Source organism: Melozone crissalis, unplaced genomic scaffold (genome assembly GCF_028551555.1).
Source record: "Melozone crissalis strain CALT ecotype California unplaced genomic scaffold, PUWL_Pcris_2 ptg000026l_1, whole genome shotgun sequence".
Taxonomy (NCBI): Eukaryota; Metazoa; Chordata; class Aves; order Passeriformes; family Passerellidae; genus Melozone; species Melozone crissalis.
Window position 1 is genome coordinate 11,328,911 of NW_026535804.1, and position 19,803 is coordinate 11,348,713.

Sequence of the window (19,803 nt, forward strand, 5' to 3'; positions counted from 1 at the left end):
TGGGTGGTTTCCAGCTGGATTTCTGAGATAAGGGCAGGAATTCCTGCACCTTTCTCCACCAGCAGGGCAAGGAAGGAAGGTTCAGCTGCAGGGGTGGTGCCCCCCTACCTTGACAATGCCAGTGTTGAAAGCAAAAGGACACATCAGACCAAGGAACCACTTCAGGGGACTGGGGACTTCTTCTACCAGCACTGCCAGGCTCAGGAACCCGAAGATGAAGATGATGAGGAAGCCTGTGGAGCTGGCAAGCTTGGAGGTCCTTAAGAGGGAGCAGAGCATGAAAACCAGGTGGACCTGTAAAGGCAGGACTTTCCTTCAACCACTGAAAGAAATAAATATTCCAAACAGCAGCACTTCCACCTGCCAGGCACCAGAGCTCTGCTGAGCTGAGTCTGTGTAATAAAACCCACTCAAGCCCTTCTTAGTGGGTTGATCTGAGTTTCAAACTGTGCATTTTGTAGCCAAACAAGAGCCTGTCAGCCCTTCAGGCTGCAAACCAAATCTCTTCTGCTGGCCTGGAAAACCACTCAGATGTTCCAGTCAGCGTGGCCCACAAAGCTCCTGAGCCCTGTGCAAAAGGCTGTGGAGCAATGCTCAGACTCATCAACAGGGTAATAAATCACGTGGGAAGGAAATCTGGCTTTAAAGCCGGACTTACACACGCCAGGCCATAGAGGAAGAAGAGGAGTAAGACTGCAGGGAAGCTGCTGGCGAAGAAGCAGTGGTGCAGCACCAGGGCCGTCAGCAGGGAGGAGAAGATCAGCACATAAAGGGAGTACAGCAAACTCCAGGACAGCCTGGGGAGCGACAGGTGCCATCAGCCCTGGGGGTCATTAATGCCTCTGCTTACAGCTTATCAGTCAGAAGTGTTTAAATTGAAATATTGATTATTTCCCCTGGCAATAATTTCTTTTTCACGTCCTCAGGTGATCCAGCTTAGGAGGAAATGCCCCAGACAGCAGAGGACACCACTGCCATGCTCAACCCTCTGGATGAGAAACTGAACAAATGCACTGATCAGTTGCATCAATTAACATTTGACGTGAATTTTCAATCAATGCAAGTATGTTTTTCCTTGACTGATTGAAGTATTTGCACAACGGTGTTTCCTTGTCTCTACCAGGAATCAATCTCACAGAGTGCTGGAGAAAAGTTATAAACCCGTTAAACTCATTAATTGGCTTCTCAAGTGCCTGTCACTGTCATATTTTCTGAAAAATCCCTTCACCAGGATTTCTTCTCCTGGGAAGCTGAGAAGCCTCAGAGAAAAAGGAAAATAATATTATCTCATTGCTTCTTCTGTGTTTGCTGCTTTGGAATGTGCTTGGAGATTGTTTATCCAACAGGTGATTGTTTCATCGGATTCATGTGAATTATTTTTATTTAATGACCAATCGCGGTCAGGCTGCGTCGGGACTCTGGAGAGAGTCACGAGTTTTCATTATCATTCTTTGCAACCTTCTGTCTGTATCCTTTAGTATAGTTTTCTATTTCTTTCTCTATTCTTTACTATAGTTTTAGTATATATTTCTTTAATATAATACAAGTACATAGAATAATAAATTAGCCTTCTAAGAACATGGAGTCAGATTCTCAATTCCTCCTTCATCCTGGGGACTCAGAAAACACCACAAGTGCCCAGGAAGAGGCTGATTTTTGGCAAATGTGTTCCAGTTAAAAAAGAGCTCACCAAAATGAAATGTCCTGCAGGCCCATGGTCTTCATCAATTCTTTGAGCTGCTTCTTTTCTTGTGTGACATTCCTTGATAAGAAATACATGAAGGGCAGGAAGCACATCACGATAATGACCATGAAGTAGCCATACTCCAGGCTGATGGAGAACATGATGCTTTGGGACTTCATTCTGGCACCACCAATGGATTCCATTTCTTCCCAAACAGAATGATTTGTCACCATCTAAAGGAATGCAAGGCCAACAGATCAGTGTTTTGCTTATTTCCTGCAGTGGGATGCATTTATACAAGGAATATTCTGCTTCATCCTCCCTGGATTAAGTTTTAAAAGCAGCTTTATTTTCTGACAATGCCATCCCTTGCTATTCCCACAGCACAGTTTGCCTTTCCTATATTATATTTAAAATAAAAGGATGTCTCCATCAGTTCCTAAATTGGATTTACCTCTATAATGGCAGCATCAATGCTGGACTGCAGGGACAGGAAGCCTTTGTACCAGTACCTTGGGCTCTCACAGCTCTTCAAGGAGAAGTTATAGCAGGCGTCTGCAAGGCAAAGGGCATCACGCTAATGAAAAGTGATTAATTTTCATTATTAAATGTAATGACAAGAACACACTGGCACTATGGGAAAATCTTCAAATGGACAGTAATAAGAAAAAATAACCCCAAACCACCCAAATTCAAACCAAAAAAACCCCCAAACCACAATTCATTCCATCACTTAACAAATGTGGATTATTCCCACCCTGTCCACACCAGGCAACCACCCTGAAATTCTCATTTTGTATTACCTATGTCTCCAATGACTTCATTAGGAAAAATCACATGGGTGGTAGGAAACCTGAGGTGGTAGGAGAAGTTGTCCTTAAATACAACTCCTATAGTTTCCCTGTTTGAAATCCAGGCTTTCTCCATGGCTCTCTCATCATCCACTTCCACTAGTTTTATACCTGTGGAGTCCCAGAAAAAATATTGCCGTGAGATTTTGTGAGTCTGGAATTGTGTCCAGAGGCGTTGAGGGAATGTCCTGCTTTCTCAGCACTGCAACTCCTCCTTTTCCAGTTCTCACTTGTCACTCTTGTGCCAGGGTTGGGGCAGGAACAGGTGAGAGGCAGGATTGTAGAAAAGGCAAAAAAGGCTTTATTCAAAAGAACCGCACGGTTTTTATAGAGTGGTACGATAGGTTCTATTCTATTGGCTAGCTAACATAAATATCTTTCTCACGCACTGTCCTTTAGAGGAACAGAAAAATAAAGTAGAAAACCACCACCTGCAAAGTGTTTATAGTCAACAAGTTATCACGTCTTTCCAGCTCCCTAAAACTTCTCACAAGCTGCTGTTTGCCATTTCTCTCTCTCTGTCCCATGGCATCCACACTCACTGGCCATGGAGGCAGCTCTAAATACTTCAGACTTTACCTGTTGAGAAGAAATGATCCTCAAAAGAATGTTGTTAATGTGTTTTAAAAGGATTAGGGAATATTAGGTAAGGCAGAGCTTTCCAGTTCAGAAGGGCACACTGGCCTCACAGGTAGTTTAAATCCTAGAGAGGAAATATTTGTGGAAATGGAGGATTTAGGATGAACTTAAAACCATCTCCTGAGACTTTACCTGTTGAGAAGAAATGCACCTCAAAAGAATGTTTTTTAATGTGTTTTAGAAGTATTACGGAATATTAGGTAAGGCAGAGCTTTCCAGTTCAGAAGGGCACAGGTAGTTTAGATCCTAGAGAAGAAATATTTGTGAAAATGGAGGATTTAGGATGAATTTAAAACCACCTGCTGACCAAAGACGCTGAAGAACCGCCACAACACAGCGCGCGCGCAACAGTTTCAACAACGACAAAATCCAATGTTTAAAAAGCAAAACCCACCCGTCATGACAGAGCTGGAGGCCACTTTGCTCATGATGTGCCTGGTGGTGGCAGTGACGGGGGTGAAGGTGACGGTGGCCCCGGTGGCATTGAAGGCAGGGTCGTCCAGGTAGCCCAGGTGCTCGGCGGGCACCTCGGGGTGCCAGCTTTGCGTCATGAACACAAACCCGGACACGATGAACACCAGGGGCAGGAAGAGCAGGGACAGGATCCACTCCTGCAGCAGGGAGAGCGGGGAGGAGAACGTCATGGCAGGATAGAAGCAGGTTCTTTGTGGGATTAAAATGGGAGCGGGAGGAATTCAGTCGTTGCGGGATTAAAATGTAAATAAGAGGGACTCGCTCACACCCATTTCTCAAGTGGGGATGAAGGGATTCTCTGCATTGTGCCCATCACCTGCTCCAAGAGCCCATCTGTGCCCTCATTTGTCACAAATCAGACATAAATATCACCATTTAAAAAAAATAATTCAAGTCTCCAAGTGTTCATTGCCAGTCAGGCTTCTCAAAAGTAGTTAAAGTTCTTTAGGTGGGGATGAAGAGATTCTCTGCATTGTGCCCATCACCTGCTCCAAGAGCCCATCTGTGCCCTCATTTGTCACAAATGAAACATAAATATCACCATTAAAAAAAAATAATTCAAGTCTACAAGTGTTCATTACCAGTCAGTCTTCTCAAAAGTACTTTAGGTTCTAATTTTACCCAAAGAAGTTGGTGTTTAGGGACATGCAGGGATTGGCCACTCTCAGTAGTTAGCTACTATTTTGGTTTTATTTTTAATTTTTTCTTACCTGAAAGCTCTGCGTCTTCATCCTCCACTTGATCAGGACATTTTTCCACAAGAGAATTTTAGTTTGCTGGAATACACTTATATTCCTCTGGACTGTCTTCATCTTTGAACCTAGAGACAAATTCTTTTTGAAAATTGCTTTCAAATACAACAAAAGCCAAACCAGCAGCAACTGGTTTTATTTGCACAGTCCTTGCAGATGTGCAGTGAAGCTTTTTCTCCCTTTTTACAGCAAGAATGAGCTGAAGAAACTCAGATGTTGTGTGCTGAGCACAACCACCCCCGCAGCACAGGGTCCAAGAGACCTCATCAACGTCAACACACTCCAACCCTCACAGCTGAGCAGCAAACGCTGATAGAAATCAGAATTTCAGGCTTCCATGCTTCAGCATGGGGAGTTTGGGAGGAGTTCATCATTTATTGATGAAATATAAAGGGACTATCACATTACATGACCTAATAATCTTGGGTGGGCTGCATATCCAAGAAACAACAACAATATAGTAAACTAAAATCCCTAAAATCCTTTTGCTTGCAATTTTAATGTGCTTTAGGCTCAGCACCAAGAAGTGTTGAGCAACTCCTGGCCGTGGTGTGAGCTGAGCTCTCGTGTAAAACAGCATCTGCTGAAGGGAGCTCGTAGCCATAGAGAGAAAATTCTTGGAAGTGCGTGGGAGAGATGTCACTGGCAGGTTATTATTGAGAAATGAGATAAAACCGAGTGGCCACAAGCATGCACTGAGGTGTTACTCCAACAGACAGGGCAGAATCGTCAAAACTACATGGTCCAAGCAAAACAAGGATTATTTTGCCTGGTTAAGGCTGGTGGTGGGAACTGAAAGAAGTAAAGCACAAAGCTGCCTGTCAGATTTCTGCAGATGAGACTTGTGCTTTTAACCATCCATAAAATATCCATGAGGACCTTTAATGAGCAAAAGGATTCAGTGGCTCCATGTAAAAGAGCTCTGTTCACATGGCCAAACTGCTCTGCTGTCACATCTGGAGCTAAAATCTGCTTTTCAACAAAATCCTGATCTTCTCTAAGTGATTCTCAGGTAGAAAAATCGGAGCTGTTACAGATCTAATCCCTTCAAGCCTTCCTGTCATAGGGAAGGAAGATTTACGTTGTGTTGTTCCCCTGGGGCACAATGCCTCCTGGTGCTGACAGGCAAAACAGAGTTTATCTTCCTGCAGATATTTCTATTCAGCCCTCAGGGGCTGAATCTTGGTGTGATGAGACAGCAGGCACCGAAATGCTGGAAAAGCAGCTGCAACAAATGGGCTGCAAACACTTGCCCTGGCTTTTGCCACCATCTCTAAACAGAGTTTTTCCTCACTGATGGTCTCACTAAACCCAGGTGTATAAAAATTTGAATTTAGTGTGTAATAACCTCTAGACTTCCTTGAATAAACGGTGGGTTTAAACTTGCTATTACTTGGTTGCTTTTTCACCCCACAGAAGTGAGGATCAGGAGGTTGAGTGTCACCTGCCCATCTCCACCTGAGTGTCACCTGCACATCTCCACCTCTGCCACAGGGTTGGTGTCACAGCTAAAGCCCCTCGCCAGGTGGATCTAAGGGTCCCATGGAGTAACCTCAGCAGGCTGACAGTCCCAGGACATCCTGGGGTGGAGAGTGGCACACCAGGAGCTCATCCTGGACATGCCCCATGTCCCCTGTGGGGTCAGTGCCCACTGACCCCGTGCTGCTGCAGGGTTTGGGCAGCTGGGGAAATGTGGCACAACTGATTTCTTTGCTCCAGTGGTATTTCAGGAGGATTTTTTTAGAGCATAAGATGGACAGAACTTTTAAATCCAGACTTTAGCTTACACTGGAGGTAGGGAAAGAAATCTGCTCCTCGTATGTCCTGGATCATTTAAAATACTGAGCTGGAGCTGCTGCCTCCTTGTAGTGCTGAGAAACACTGGAAATAAATCTCTGCCACAAGCTGAGCTCCATTTGTGTGTTATTTCATCTCAAAGCAAGGTTAAAAAGACTCTGTTGCCTTTAAACACCCCTAAGCTTGACCCAACCTATTAGAAAGATGCCCCGTGCCTCACCAACACATTGTACCCTCACCCAGTGTTATTAACAGCATTATCATTTACTGGGGGTTCCATACCTTCAAAATAACATTTGCTATTTAGGTTTAGGAAGAATGCTTCAGCCTTACCTCAGCAGGAAGGTTGGAGAGGAATCCAGAGCCTGTCCTGAGGAGCAGAGGTGCTGAGCCTCCCTGGGCTGGGCTGGACTGGCTCTCCCAAAAACTCCCAGCTCTCTTTTCCCGTTTTTCCCCCCTCAGGCACTTCTGCAAAAGACATTCATCACATCATGGGTTCTTTTGTTCCCCTGGCTTCCTTGTCCTTCCTCCCTGGCAGGGCTCCAGCTTTATTTGTGTCAGAAGAAGCAAACAGAGCACATCGCTGTTGGGGCGCTGGAGCGCCTCGTCCGAAAAGTCAACTCGGGACATTCTTGAGTGGTGGCCAAGAGAAGAAAAACCAGCCCCACAACAAACCACACAAAAATCCTTTCTCTAGCAAACTCTGCTGTGTTTCTCAGTGCAGCAAGTGGGGCTGAAGTCAACAGAGATGTCACAGCACAGCCGGGGGAGGACAAAAGGTGGCAAACTCTTCCCGTGCCATCAGCCACAGAGCAGGAGCCGCAGAGAAGTGCTGCCTCCTGCATAGCTGCAGCTCTTCCAGCTAAAAAACATCTTGGAAACGCTGAAATAAACGTCTCCTGACTAAGCCTGCACTCCTAAAGGGGATGGGTTTGGTTCCAGCCCAGGCTCTGGAGCGTGGCTGCCCAAAGCAGCATCCTTAGGCTGAGGGACCAGGGCTGGGAGGGAGCCTGAGCAGCTGGGATAGGAAAAGTGGAGCAGCTGGATCTGCTTCCTTCTGCTCTGCCTAGCAGGAAAAAAGCCACCCCTAAGGTTTAAATCCCATTCAGATGTGTCAGAGCGAGGCAGACAGCAGAGGTGCAGGAAGTCAGGGCACAGGATGGAGTTAAACCTGTCACAGAACATCTCCTGGGTGTCCAAACCTTCTCCTCCTCTCCGTCCAAAAGGAAAAACCACAACCCTAACCTGAAGAGGGGGAGCTGCCAGGTGCCAGGCAGTGAATCGCAGTCTCCCCCCTGCCCACCACCTTGGCAGAGCCCCGATGTTGGGAGATCCAGGTGGAAAGGAGAACTCCAGGGTGTGGGTGGCTGCTCTGGGCACTTCTCCTGATGCAGTGGCATCATGATGCAGCCCATCCGTGAGCCAGGGCAGCCACCTGCTGGTACCTGCTGGCCCACATGCAGTGCCCAGACAGACACACATCCCAGCCTGCAGTGCCCAGACACACATCCCTGCTCCTGCCTGCAGTGCCCAGACAGACACACATCCCTGCCTGCAGTGCCCAGACAGACACACATCCCTGCCTGCAGTGCCCAGACAGACATCCCTGGTCCTGCCTGCAGTGCCCAGACAGACACACATCCCAGCCTGCAGTGCCCAGACACACATCTCTGCCTGCAGTGCCCAGACAGACACACATCCCTGCCTGCCCAAAGCTCCTGCAGGATCCTCCCTGCTGTGTCCCAGCCCAGCACCACCCCTGCCTGCAGCCCCAGCATCACCCACACCAACCAGGGCAGCTCAGGGCACGGTGAGGGTCCTGCTGCTGTGTCCATCCCACGGGATGGCACTGCCCCCGGCCTCCAGTGGGTCCCCAGCCTTTGCCAGAGGGTGCTGGGGGAGAGGGGAACAGGGCACAGGGGGACACCTGGATGCAGGGAGTTCCTGTTTTGTTTAGGTTTTTTTTATTGTTGTTTTGGTTTTATTTTTAGTTGGAATTTTTGGGCTTTTATTTTTTTTCTTTTTGGTTGGGGGTTTTTTTGGTTTTTTTTTTTTTTGTTTTGTTTTGTTTTGGGTTTGGTTTTTTTATGTTTTGGTGTTTTGGGGGGGGCGGTTTTGGTTTTTATTTTTTGTGGTTTTTTTTTTTTTTTTAATTTACTTTTTACCTCTAGCCCTGGCAGGCAGATAATCCAAGAGGAGATGCTGATCTGCTCAGACAGGGCCAGCGTGATGCAGTTTGCCCCCAGCTTCCCATCAGTTGCCCCATCGCTCCCAGGCACTCATCCTCTCTTCCCAATGACCAAAGCAAGGCTCAGCCTGCTGTCCTCCTTCAGCTCTATTTTGGGTCAAAGCACACCTTATTTTGACTCTAATTAATAACTGGCTTTTATAGATGATTACAAAAGAGCTGCCAGTTTTCATTACATTTATCCAGCCGCTGCTGAGTCCTTTCCTCTGTCCCTGGCCCCACTGTGGGGGATGAGATGGGCCAAGTTGGCCTGAGCTGGAACTCACAGCAAGAGCAGCTTTTTGGCTCAAAATTTGGTCCCTCTCTCTCCCAGGAATCAGGCTAGCTGTGCTGGCCACATCCCACCACACAGAGAGTGATGATTCTCAGGGCTGACAAGGCAGGGACCTGGTGTCCTCCTGCCATGGATGAGAGAGGTGTCAGAGCCTCCCCAGGGTTTGCTCCTGGTTCTCCCCAGGGACTGAGCTCCTTTCCCAGCCCAGCGTCCCTCACAGCTTCAGGGTCAGGAATTCAAACCCCATGAGCCACCCTGAGCAGGGGCACAGATGAGATATGTCAAAGGATAAAGGCTTTATTTATTAAAATAATAACTCTTTTTTTTTCTCTGTGAGGCAGAACACCTGCAGTGCTGTGTGTGCTGTGACGTGGGTCACCAAGTGCTGGGGCTGCGGCTGACCACAGCCACCAGTGATTTCACTAATGAAATTCAGTAACACTGATGAAATGCATGGAGTATTTCCCGCTGTGGCTCCAGGAATCAGGGCTGAAGGGGTCTCTGCTCCACAGCCCCGTTGGATGCCACCTCCAGGTCGTGCTCCTCTGCATCCCTGGTGAGGTCTACAAACACCTGCAATGGGAAAGCACCCCATCATTGCCATGGGCTGGCTGTATTTGTGCTGGTCACAGCTTATTTCTTCCTTTCCCAACCTGGAGCTCCTGCACAAGCCTACCTGGTGCAAAGTGTTCAGTGACAAGCTGTACTCGTCAAGCTTGAAATTCCGTTTGGCTGCAGGGGGATGGAGAAAGCATCCTTAAAAACCAAACCCACAGAAACCATTTGAAAGTGATTTCCTTATTTTACTGATTGTTTCCTTTTACCTGCTTCTAGCTGGGAGAAAGACCTGGACAGAGGTAGTGCATCTGCCACTGGAATCTTGTAGGTGAGCATGGAAGAAGTCCTGAAAAAGTGATAAAAAAATGAATTCTTTATCTTGTGACTCAGCAGTGCAATTTTGCAGATATATTTTAATGAAAAATCCTTTCCTTAGGATTTTTCCTCCTGAGAAGCTGAGAGGCCTCAGGAACAAAATGTAAACAATGGTTATCTGCTGCTGTGGAATTCAACAGGTGGATCTGTGATTTGTCCATGTTGGTTTGTTTCTAATTAATGGCCAATCAAAGTGAGCTGGTTCGGACTCTCTGTCTGAGACAGAAGCTTTGTTATCATTCTTTCTGATTCTATTCTCAGCTTAGCCAGCCTTCTGATGAGAACATTTTCTTCTATTCTTTTAGTATAGTTTTAATGTAATATATACCATAAAATAATAAATGAAGCCTTCTTAAACATGGAGTCAGATCCTCGTCTCTTCCCTCAACCAAGAGCCCCTGTGAGCACGGTCACAGTGCAGTTTGGGGGGTTTGTAGGATAACTGTGCTCCAGGTAAATCACTGAGCAAGGTCAGCAGGAGGAAGAGAGCATCCCAACCCAAATCCGGGCTGTGGGCAGCCCATGGGCACTGACCTTTCCTGCCGAGCTGCCTGGGGGAAGAGGTTCAGGATTTCGGTGTGCAGAGCATCGCTCTGCCCCGCATCTGTCATTTTGAGTTCTAGGCGGTAACTTGTGCCAAACTTCCTTTTGAGATCCTCAAGGGAACCGATGTACCTGTAGAGGAGGGGAAACATGGGTCAGACCACCACAACCAGCAAATAAATCCATGGCTTGAGGGAACTGAGGAGTGGCTGTGCATCCTCTTATTCATCAGCTCTTCATGCCGTGCTACCTCCCACAAAACTGATTGTTATACACATGGGAGCACCCAAAGCAGTATTTGCCATTAGATCAGGAATTGAAAAAACCAAACTAACCCCAGCTAACCCCAAAATAATCCCAAAATAACCGCAACCCCCAAACTAACCCTGACCCCCAACTAACCCCAAACTACATCCAAACATAACCCCAACCCCCAAACTAACCCAAACATAACCCCAACCCCCAACGAAGCTAAACGAACCCCAACCTGACCCCAAACTAAGCCAAACGAAGCCCAAACAAACACCAACCCCCAGATTAACCCCAAAATAACCCCAACTAACCCCAAACTAACCCCAAACTAACCCCAAACCCAAACTAACCCAAATATAACCCTAACCCCCAATGAAGCCAAACTAACCCTAACTAACCCCAACCAAACCTCAACCAAACCCCACTCTAACCCCAAATGAACCCCAACCCCAGATTAACCCCAAACCAACCCAGACTAATCCCAAACTAACCCAAACATAAACCCAACCCCCAACGAAGCCAAACTAACCCAAATTAACCCCAAACTAACCCCAAACAAAGCCAAACGACCCCCAAATGAACCCCAACTCCAGATTAACCCCAAACCAACCCAGACCACCCCCAGACTAACCCAAACCAACCCAAGCCCAGCCCAGGTGCCGTGCCCACCGGAGCCGGCCGCACGCCAGGACGGCCACGCGGTCGCAGATCGCCGCCGCCTCGGGCAGGGACTGCGTGCACAGGATGGCTGCCCGCTCCCTGCTCCTCACGGAGGCCTCCAGCATCCTCCTGCCAACACAGGGACCACAGTCACTTCCTGGCAAGGGCCACAGGAAATATCCCGGCTTCTCTTTCTGCCTCTGCCAAGGTGGGGATTGAAGCGCTACAGATGGTATTTAACGTTCAGGTTTAGATGTTTGGTATTTCTTATCTATATTAGAAGTCATCAGTTCTACAGCATTCTACTAACAGGATACACAATGGGCTAACTATCTTTCTATACAAGGTCTTTTGAAGCCAAACTATCCAATTAAGGAATGACACCTAAATTATTTTCACTTTTAACCCAATAACTGATCACTCGAAGTCCGCAATGCAGGCTTTTCTGTCCAATTACACAAAACCACCCAAACCCATGGAGAAGAAGGAAGAAAAAGGTGAAGAAGAAGGAGAAGAAGGTGAAGAAGAAGGAGCAGCTTCCACCCTAAAACCTCCATCTTGCTCTATGTTACTATTCTAAAACCCCAAACTCTAAGTTTTCCACCCTGTGATATTACAAACTTCTAATCAAACTCCACACCCATAATCCCAGGGTTATCAATCAATTTTGGAAGCTTCTCCACAGTCTCAGGCCAATTGCAATATTTTCTTGTGGGTCTGTGCCCTTCAGCACAGAAAGTTTAAAATTCTCAGCATCCAGGGCTCCAACACTGGTCTATGTCTCCCTCCATAGAAACAACTTTTTAAAGTTATTAAAAAGCAGAGAACTATTCAAAAGACTTCAGTTTTCTCGTTTAAAGATGACCTGGATGCCGCTGCTATGTTGTAATTTGTCATGTCAGCATCCCTCCAATTTTTGCACTGATGAAAAGCTGAAGCAAACACCAGCCCTGAATGCCTCAAAGGAGAACTTCCTACAAATTCTTCCCTTGCTCTGAAGAAAACAGAAATTTGGGCTTCTGTACCAAATGCATGGGTTCAGCTGGTGCCTACTGAAATTTTTTGGGATGTATTAATGACCATTATAGGGTCATTTTTTGGGGAGTATTAATGACCATTATGAGGTCATTTTTTGGGATGTATTAATGACCACTATGGGGTCATTTTTGGGGTATATTAATGACCTTTTGGGGGTCATCTTTTGGGGTGTATTAATAACCACGATGGGATCATTTTTTAAGGTGTATTAATGATCTTTATGGGGTCATCTTTTGGGCAGTATTAGTGACCATTATGGGGTCATTTTTTGGGTGTATTAATGACTATTACGGGGTCATTTTTTGGGTCTGTTAATGACCATGATGGGATCAATTTTTGGTCTGTATAATTGACCATTATGTTACAGGGCTTGCTGCCAGCTGGGTGAGGAGCTCAGCAAGCTCTCCCCATCCCCTGGGCATTGGGAAACAGGGAAAAGACAGATCTCCACTGAACCCTCTGCCTGCCCAAAAGTTCCTGCAATGATGGGTGAGCCCATCCTGTTAATCCTGCCCCAGATTCCCATTCCTGCCCCGCCAGGGCTGCTCACCACATGCGGCGCTGCCCTTTGGGGTCCACGCTCACGGAGGGCTCATCCCAAAGCATCACTGCTGGGCCTCCCAGGGTGCTCAGAGCAAATGACAGCTGGAATGGCAACAACATCAGGTCAGGGCTCTTTTATTTACCTGCAAAACTGGTGCACCTTAATCCCCGTGAATTTTTCGAAGCTGAAGCTCTTGATTCCAAAGTACAAAAGGAACAGGGACTTAAAAAAAATCCCACTTCAGGTGTTCTCAGTTAATGTTTTAATCTCTCAAAATCAGATTTCTCCAGAACCCCTGAGCCTGCCAAAGATGTGAAAGTGGTTTTCCATCCCATTTACTGGAAGATGTAGGTGGTGGGGCATGAAGAGGTGATTGTAAATCCAGTTTGTGGTCAGCACTTAAAGAATGGAAAAAGGGGGTGAGGAGGAGGGAGGGAATCCTGCCAGCATGGATTCAAAAGGTATTGATGAAAAGGAATGATGCCAGGAACCCACTCAGCTGAAGGTTTCCTCTGTACCATGTCCAAGAAAGAGTGAGCAGGGTTTGGGGAAGTAGCAAAGACAAATCCAACACGCACCTTTCTGGCTTCTCCAGCAGATAAACTCCTCGCTGGGGTCTTGAAATGCTTCAGGAGATCCAAGCTCCTTCCTATGCTGTGGGGAATGGAAAGGAAAAAGCCTCAAATGACCATCTTGGTGAGCAGCCTCTGTGGTCAGGGGTGCTGAGGAACGAGACACTGACATATTCTGCTCCTAGCTTGGATGTTAAATTGAGGAATTTTTGCAGAAATTCAAGGCAGGAGTGCAGCTAATGAGAGAAGTGAGTTACTCATGCAACTAACCATGAACTGAGACAAGTTTGATTTTTTTTCCCTGAATTTTCCCAGGTGAACTTGGGCTACAATCTTCATAGGCAAGGGACTGAGAACAGTATAAAACACCAGATCCCATCAGGAGATGCCCCTCTCTAAGGGGAGAGGCATTAAAGATTTTGTCTCTTAACCACACGAGCCAGTTTTATTAACAGAGAAACCCTTCCCTACCCTATAAAATCACGGAGTTATTGGGCTGGTGTGGGAATCAGAAAAACAGAAACTTCCTCAGACACTGAAGGATTTAATCTACAGCCTTGGAAGAAGCTTAGATTGATGCAAAAATACAACACACAGTTTATTAAACAGAAAAATCAAAAATTTATATTTCTATAGCTGTAGGTGAGAGTATACCTTAAGTAAGTGAGAAATTCTATTGATGAGATGGTGAAGGGTTCATAATAAGGGTGGGGTTGTATGGAATAAGCTGAGAGTTTAGAAGTTATAACAGAAGCATTTGTGTGCCTGTGAGGCAGAAGCAATTAGACAAAAGTATCTGCACTGCAGCAGGATTAGTAACGGTGATAGATTAGAAAAGCAAAATAAAATTCTATAATATAATAAATAAATGAACAGTGGCAACTGTCCATTGGTTTAGAAAGTTCTATATTGCCTTGTAATGAACAAACTTGCGACTACTCTTGAACTATGGCCAAATGCTTGCTCCTGTAAAATCTCACGGCCTCTGAGATTGATGTTTATCTGAGCAATAAATCATTCCTAGCTTGAAAACAGTCCCAACCCTTCATTTCCAGTGGCAACAGACAGGCTGGACGGCTCCCCACCTCAGGAGGGAGGCAGAACCAACAGATGAGATCATTTGGCTTCCTACCAGCTGATGGCAAGAGCAGCATCTTCCTCCCTCATTCCCCTGATGGCAGTGAAGGCCTCCAGGTGCTGCAGCACTGTCAGGTGTGGCCAGAGCGGGTCCTGCTGTGGGCACCAGCCCAGGGACCCCGGGCACGGGGGGGCTTCATCCTGGCCCCTGAGCAGCACCTGCACAGACACACAGCTCTGGTGGTGGGGTCACACAGTCACAGGGGGCTTCTTTGGCTTGGAGGTACCTTAGAGTTCATCCTATCCCACCCCTACCATGGGCAGGGACATCTCCCACCAGCTCAGGCCCCCAGGCAGCACCTGCACAGACACACAGCTCCTGTTGTGTCACACAATCCCTGTGGTTTGCAGAGTTCTCAGAGCTCATCCCACCCCACCTCTACAGTGAGCAGGGACATTTTCCACCAGCCCAGGGCCCCCAGGAATGGTGGGGCTTCATCCTGGCCCCTGAGCAGCACCTGCACAGACACACAGCTCTGGTGGTGCGGTCACACAATCCCTTTGGTGGGAAGTATCTCAGAGCTCATCCCTTCCCACCCCTAAAATGGGCAGGGACATCTTCCACCAGCCCAGGGACATCTCCCACCAGCTCAGGCTGCCCCTGGGCATGGGGGAGCTTCATCCTGGCCCCTGAGCAGCACCTGCACAGACACACAGCTCGGCAGTTGTGGGGTCACACAATCACAGGGGGCTTTGGTGGGAGGTATCTCAAGAGCTCATCCCATCCCACCCCTAAAATGGGCAGGGACATTTTCCACCAGCCCAGGGCTCCTGGGCAGGGGGAAGCTTCATCTTGGCTCCTGAGCAGCACCTGCACAGACACACAGCTCTGGTTGTGGGGTCACACAGTCACAGGGTGCTTTGGCTTGGAGTTATTTCAGAGTTCATCCCACCCCTTCCACCAGCCCAGGTTGTCCCAAGCCCCGTCCAAGTGGCCAAGGCCAAGCTGTGTGGTCAGCAGCCACTTGGGAGTGGTCACCCTCCATGACAGGGTGATCCTGCTCCATCTGCTATTTCACTTTGGGTGATATTACCAAGACCAGCCTGCCTTTTCCTAGTAATACTTTTCTATTTCCAACCTTCAGTCCCAAATCTGTTAAAGCAATGGCATTTCTCCTCCCCCAGCACATGCCATTAATCATTCTGCATGCAATTAATGATGGATAGTCACTGGCCCAACGCTGCTCACATTCGTTTTCAATTTCCTGGTTTTGCAAGGCTGTTTATGGAGAGTGTTATTTTTGGGGTTTTTTAGATGTCAACAATTCTTACAGGGCTCGAGACATTTCACAACGGGTTTCCAATGCCAGCTGAAGATTTCCTGTTGCTCAAACTCTTAAATCTGTAACACTGACTTTGATGAACACTACAATTTATGCTTGGCATAAATCAACACTTTTTTCTCAGCTCTGTAAATATCCAGGAAACATAAATTATACATAAACATCCATACATCCCCTGATTGTAGGAAGATTTTGCTGGCTTGCCTTATCACATTCTTAATTTATAAATGCATCAAGGTCAATTCTGCAGCTGCTCCAAGGAGCCACCTACCTCCCCAGCAGTCACTGCTACACCTCCAGAAATCATGTTCAGAGTTGTGCTTTTCCCAGCTCCGTTGGGTCCTAGCAGACCTAAGACTTCTCCTGGAACAAATATGCAAAAACTGTTAATAATATTTATTGGTAATATGACTGCTCCTCTGTATTCTATGTAATATTTAAAAGTACAGTAGGAAAAAGGGTTGTTTTATCCCCATAAATTAAAATTTTGAATGCAGGAGCCCAGAGTGCCAGGTCTCAATGCCCACCAGAAAATTCTAACAAAAATATTGCCTCCAAATGAGACCTTCCATTTAGATTTTAGTCATTTATATTATAGGGAGCGCAGAAAAGTACTTGAACCTTTTTTAACACCAAAAGAGAGGTTTTTGACAGCAAGTTTTTTCTTTTTCTTAAACATGGAAGTGGCTGTCTTGACTTCGTATTCCTTGCGCAAACCGTTGACAACAACCAAGTCCTGTGAAGAGACAGAGAGGGAAATAAAAATTCTCCTACCCCACGAGACAGCTGATCTGTTCTTACCATTAAGCAGGACTTTGAAAAAGAGAAATTTCTAAATTAAAAAAGCCATGAAACAGAGGTTAAAAAATAAAAAACCAAAACAGGAAAATATGCAGGATAGGAATAAAAATAACGGGGCCAGCTAAATCCTTGTGGTGCCAGGGTGACCGTGGGCTGGACGGTGACATCACATCTTCCCGGGATTTCTGCTGGTCAGAGTGACTCTGAGATGTGTACAAGTCTCTTTTCTATCTGTTCTCACTCTCAAAGTTGTTTATTGTCTCTTATTTATAACATTCCTTTCCTGACTCGCTGAGGTCAGGTCAGGTTGAGGCACATTGACCACCCCCGGAGGCAGTGTTGCCTTTTATACTAAAAACTACATGTAATTAATTACAATGACTTCTTAATATTTATCACTTATCTTAGACAGTGAGTTTCTACCTTAAATTAATCTAAAAGTGCCAGCATCACTTAGAACATGGAGGCTGGAAAGAAGAAAGGAGAAAGACAGGGCACACTCAAATTCTTCCATCTTGGGACTTTGAGCCCCCATTCTAAAAACCTCAACATTCTAATTTTCATCTTGTGATGAACTAACTATCATTCTACTTAAACTTCTGAGGCTTGTAAATCTTCATATAAGGTTGGTAACTTTTTCCATGGGTCAAGATCAAAGGCATGGGTGTCTTGGGCTCTGTGCCAAGGTCTCCAAGCCCCTCGTCAGGGTTTCGAGTCCTCCAGGGCAGTCAGAGGGATGTCCTGGGCTCTGAGTGCATGGGCTAAGAAAGCAGAGGGAGCTGGGAGGATGGAGATGATGGGGAATGGAAGCAGGGCGTGCAGAGGGTGGGTCGGGGCTCACCTGCTGGCGCTGCAGCGAGGCCAGCGCGGCGCGCACGCGGTCCCGCTCCGCCCGCACCTCGGGGGGCTCCTCTCCGGGGGGCTCCTTGTTCTGCTGGGGCTCCTCCCGGCTCTGCTGGATCCTAGAGTGCGGCAGGGTCACACTGAGCCCCTTTCTGACCCACAGATGGGGCAGCTGAGGGGCGTTTTACAAACTTTTATTCCATTTGCAGTCTCATGAGAAGGGTGAGACAATACTGATGTTCTAATTCACAACATCACAATCAGAAGCCAAATATTTCCTAATTACAAAACACTACAAGCATTTCTTAACTTATCAACTTTGACCACACTGAAAAATAACCTAACAGTTATTTTTCACATAACATGTTTTACCCGTGCTGTCAGGAGGCTGTGCAGCTCCAAGCCCACCCTGCGGCCTGGGGTAATTGTGGCTCACAAGGAACCCTTGGGACCCACCTGAAGATGGGATCAAACCCTGGGACTGCTTCTCCGTATCTCATCTCCAAACAGCGCAGGAGGAAAGCAAAAACCACAGAGTGGATGTATGGCTGAAAAGCAGACACTCATTAGGTTTCTGTGCAGACAAGGTAACAACACACCCCCTTAACTTTAATTATAAAGGATTGCAGTAACCCATCCCATTAATTTCAGCTGTTGCAAAGGTCTACAGGGGCAAGGAGTTTGGAATTTCTTGGAATTTGCCTCCCTTGCCAACATTTTATTGTGACTAATTTAAATTTCAATTTTGACTACAAAATTTTAAATTTTTGACTAAAAAATTTAAATTTTGACTACAAAACCCATCCTTTCTTTATGGGGAAGAGTTTACAAGCCCAGTGCAAGCCTCCTGCATCAGTGACAGTCATCCCTGCCCAAGCAACCATCTCCAAGTCCCTCCTTACTGCAAAGACAGGCATGTAGATGTAATTCCATGTCTCAAAAATGCCGAAATCATGGTACATGAGGAAATTCTGGAAGAAAAGGAGATCAGTCAATTAGAAAACTCCTCAGCACAGCGTGTCTCAGGGCAGGGTCAGAGCAAGAGGGGCAGGTAGGGATGTTTAGCTTTTCTTCAGGATGGGATAAAGGAGCTTTGATCTGCATTTTTTAATTTGGTTCTCACTGCCTCAATGGGTTGTGGCTCTCCTGGTTACAGAAATTCAGAGGACTGAAATCAGCCAGGTTAAGTTGACCTTTTCCATCACTTCTTCTCTCTTCCCAGGTCTTTGGCCTTCTCCCAGCTCATCTCCTCTTTCCTGGTTCTCCCATTCCAACACTTTCCCCTCCCATCCCACCCCTGCTGCCAAAATACAGCCACTGTAACACCCTTAGGGACTAAACAAACAAAAAAACCCCCAATCAAACAAAGGATTAACAGGTCAAATCTTGGCCTGAAACAGCCTGAAACTCCTTTTTCTTTTCCCACTCTCTCTTTTTGACTGGGAATTTGGGAAGTGCCTCTTGCTTTGCCAGTTTGCACCATAGGATAAGTATTGAATTTATTATTGAATTTAGTAGGACGTGTTTTGCTTACTAGCCCAGAGAACATGATCCAGCCCACAGGTGGAAACATAGGAATCAGCATGCAGATGTAGTAAAGCACTTCATGATGGTCACTGTGCATAAAAGCAACATAATTCACCTGGAATAAAGCAGAAAAACTATTTCCAATATTAATGTATTGTTGCTAAAAACCCAGGATATTTGTCAGTGATTCAGGTTATTCTGCTGAATATTGATAATAATAAACTGAAATTTATTGATGTAAATTTGAAATAAAGCCCCAAGTGGCAAGGTGTGTACATCAAATATTTCATACTGAGGGTGCTCCTCGCTTACCAGAATGAAGGTCAAGGACCAAATGTAACGATTGCTTCGCCCCATGTGAAACTTGAAGGCCATTAAATAAACGAAGAGGACAAGAGATATTCCATAACCAAAGATGCAAATGAGCTGCAGAGAGAGAGACATCAGTGACCAGGAGGTGCCTGGGAATATATATGACAACCTGCCCAGAGAAGCCCACTGCAAATGAACTCTCTAAAGCCAAATCCTGCAGTGAAACGAGGGCAGGGAGCTGTTCCCATTCACCCACTTGGCCCAGAGCTCACCAGGGTCAGCACAGCACGGGTCTCCAAGGGGCAGATGCGGGTGAAGAGCACCAGGAGCCCGAACATGAGGCACATGAGGCTCCAGAAGAAGGGGATGTCCACCAGAGCCTGCCCACACCAGTAGGCTGAGGGGAAGAGCCCCGCGAGCCGCAGCTGGGAGCGAGCCTGAAGCTGCAAAAACGACAAAAGTGAGAAAAGGAAGAGTCTAAAACATCAACTCTGCTCCTTCTCTATTCCCTTGCTCCACCCTTTCTCTCCTTTCCAGCAATTCCCATTCTTAGTTCAACCATTGTTTAAAACCATGTCATTCCTAAAATGAATAAAAAAATTAAATCATTCTGATCTCAAAAGCTTTATCAACATCCAA

At 46.4% G+C, this 19,803-nt stretch overlaps 2 protein-coding genes across 2 annotated transcripts in view; both read right to left on the reverse strand.

Annotated features, from left to right (window-relative positions):
- Positions 1–4,460, reverse strand: part of ABCA9 (ATP binding cassette subfamily A member 9) — a 29,312-nt gene extending 24,852 nt beyond the window's left edge. The window contains exons 1-7 of the mRNA XM_054278645.1: positions 4,359–4,460; positions 3,569–3,785; positions 2,488–2,646; positions 2,139–2,239; positions 1,691–1,917; positions 659–797; positions 109–294 (exon numbers count right to left, since the gene is read on the reverse strand). Of these exons, the coding sequence (XP_054134620.1) occupies positions 109–294; positions 659–797; positions 1,691–1,917; positions 2,139–2,239; positions 2,488–2,646; positions 3,569–3,785; positions 4,359–4,460 (1,131 nt within the window). The remainder of the gene's footprint in view (positions 1–108; positions 295–658; positions 798–1,690; positions 1,918–2,138; positions 2,240–2,487; positions 2,647–3,568; positions 3,786–4,358) is intronic.
- Positions 4,461–9,059: 4,599 nt separating this feature from the next.
- The window catches only part of LOC128938457 (ATP-binding cassette sub-family A member 9-like), a 32,074-nt gene continuing 21,330 nt past the window's right edge, over positions 9,060–19,803 (reverse strand). The window contains exons 24-39 of the mRNA XM_054278705.1: positions 19,437–19,607; positions 19,165–19,278; positions 18,860–18,967; positions 18,228–18,296; positions 17,782–17,873; positions 17,324–17,444; positions 16,303–16,417; positions 15,953–16,044; positions 14,394–14,557; positions 13,268–13,343; positions 12,696–12,790; positions 11,117–11,236; positions 10,187–10,327; positions 9,544–9,623; positions 9,396–9,451; positions 9,060–9,292 (exon numbers count right to left, since the gene is read on the reverse strand). Of these exons, the coding sequence (XP_054134680.1) occupies positions 9,203–9,292; positions 9,396–9,451; positions 9,544–9,623; positions 10,187–10,327; positions 11,117–11,236; positions 12,696–12,790; positions 13,268–13,343; positions 14,394–14,557; positions 15,953–16,044; positions 16,303–16,417; positions 17,324–17,444; positions 17,782–17,873; positions 18,228–18,296; positions 18,860–18,967; positions 19,165–19,278; positions 19,437–19,607 (1,704 nt within the window). The 3' untranslated portion in view covers positions 9,060–9,202. The remainder of the gene's footprint in view (positions 9,293–9,395; positions 9,452–9,543; positions 9,624–10,186; positions 10,328–11,116; positions 11,237–12,695; positions 12,791–13,267; positions 13,344–14,393; positions 14,558–15,952; positions 16,045–16,302; positions 16,418–17,323; positions 17,445–17,781; positions 17,874–18,227; positions 18,297–18,859; positions 18,968–19,164; positions 19,279–19,436; positions 19,608–19,803) is intronic.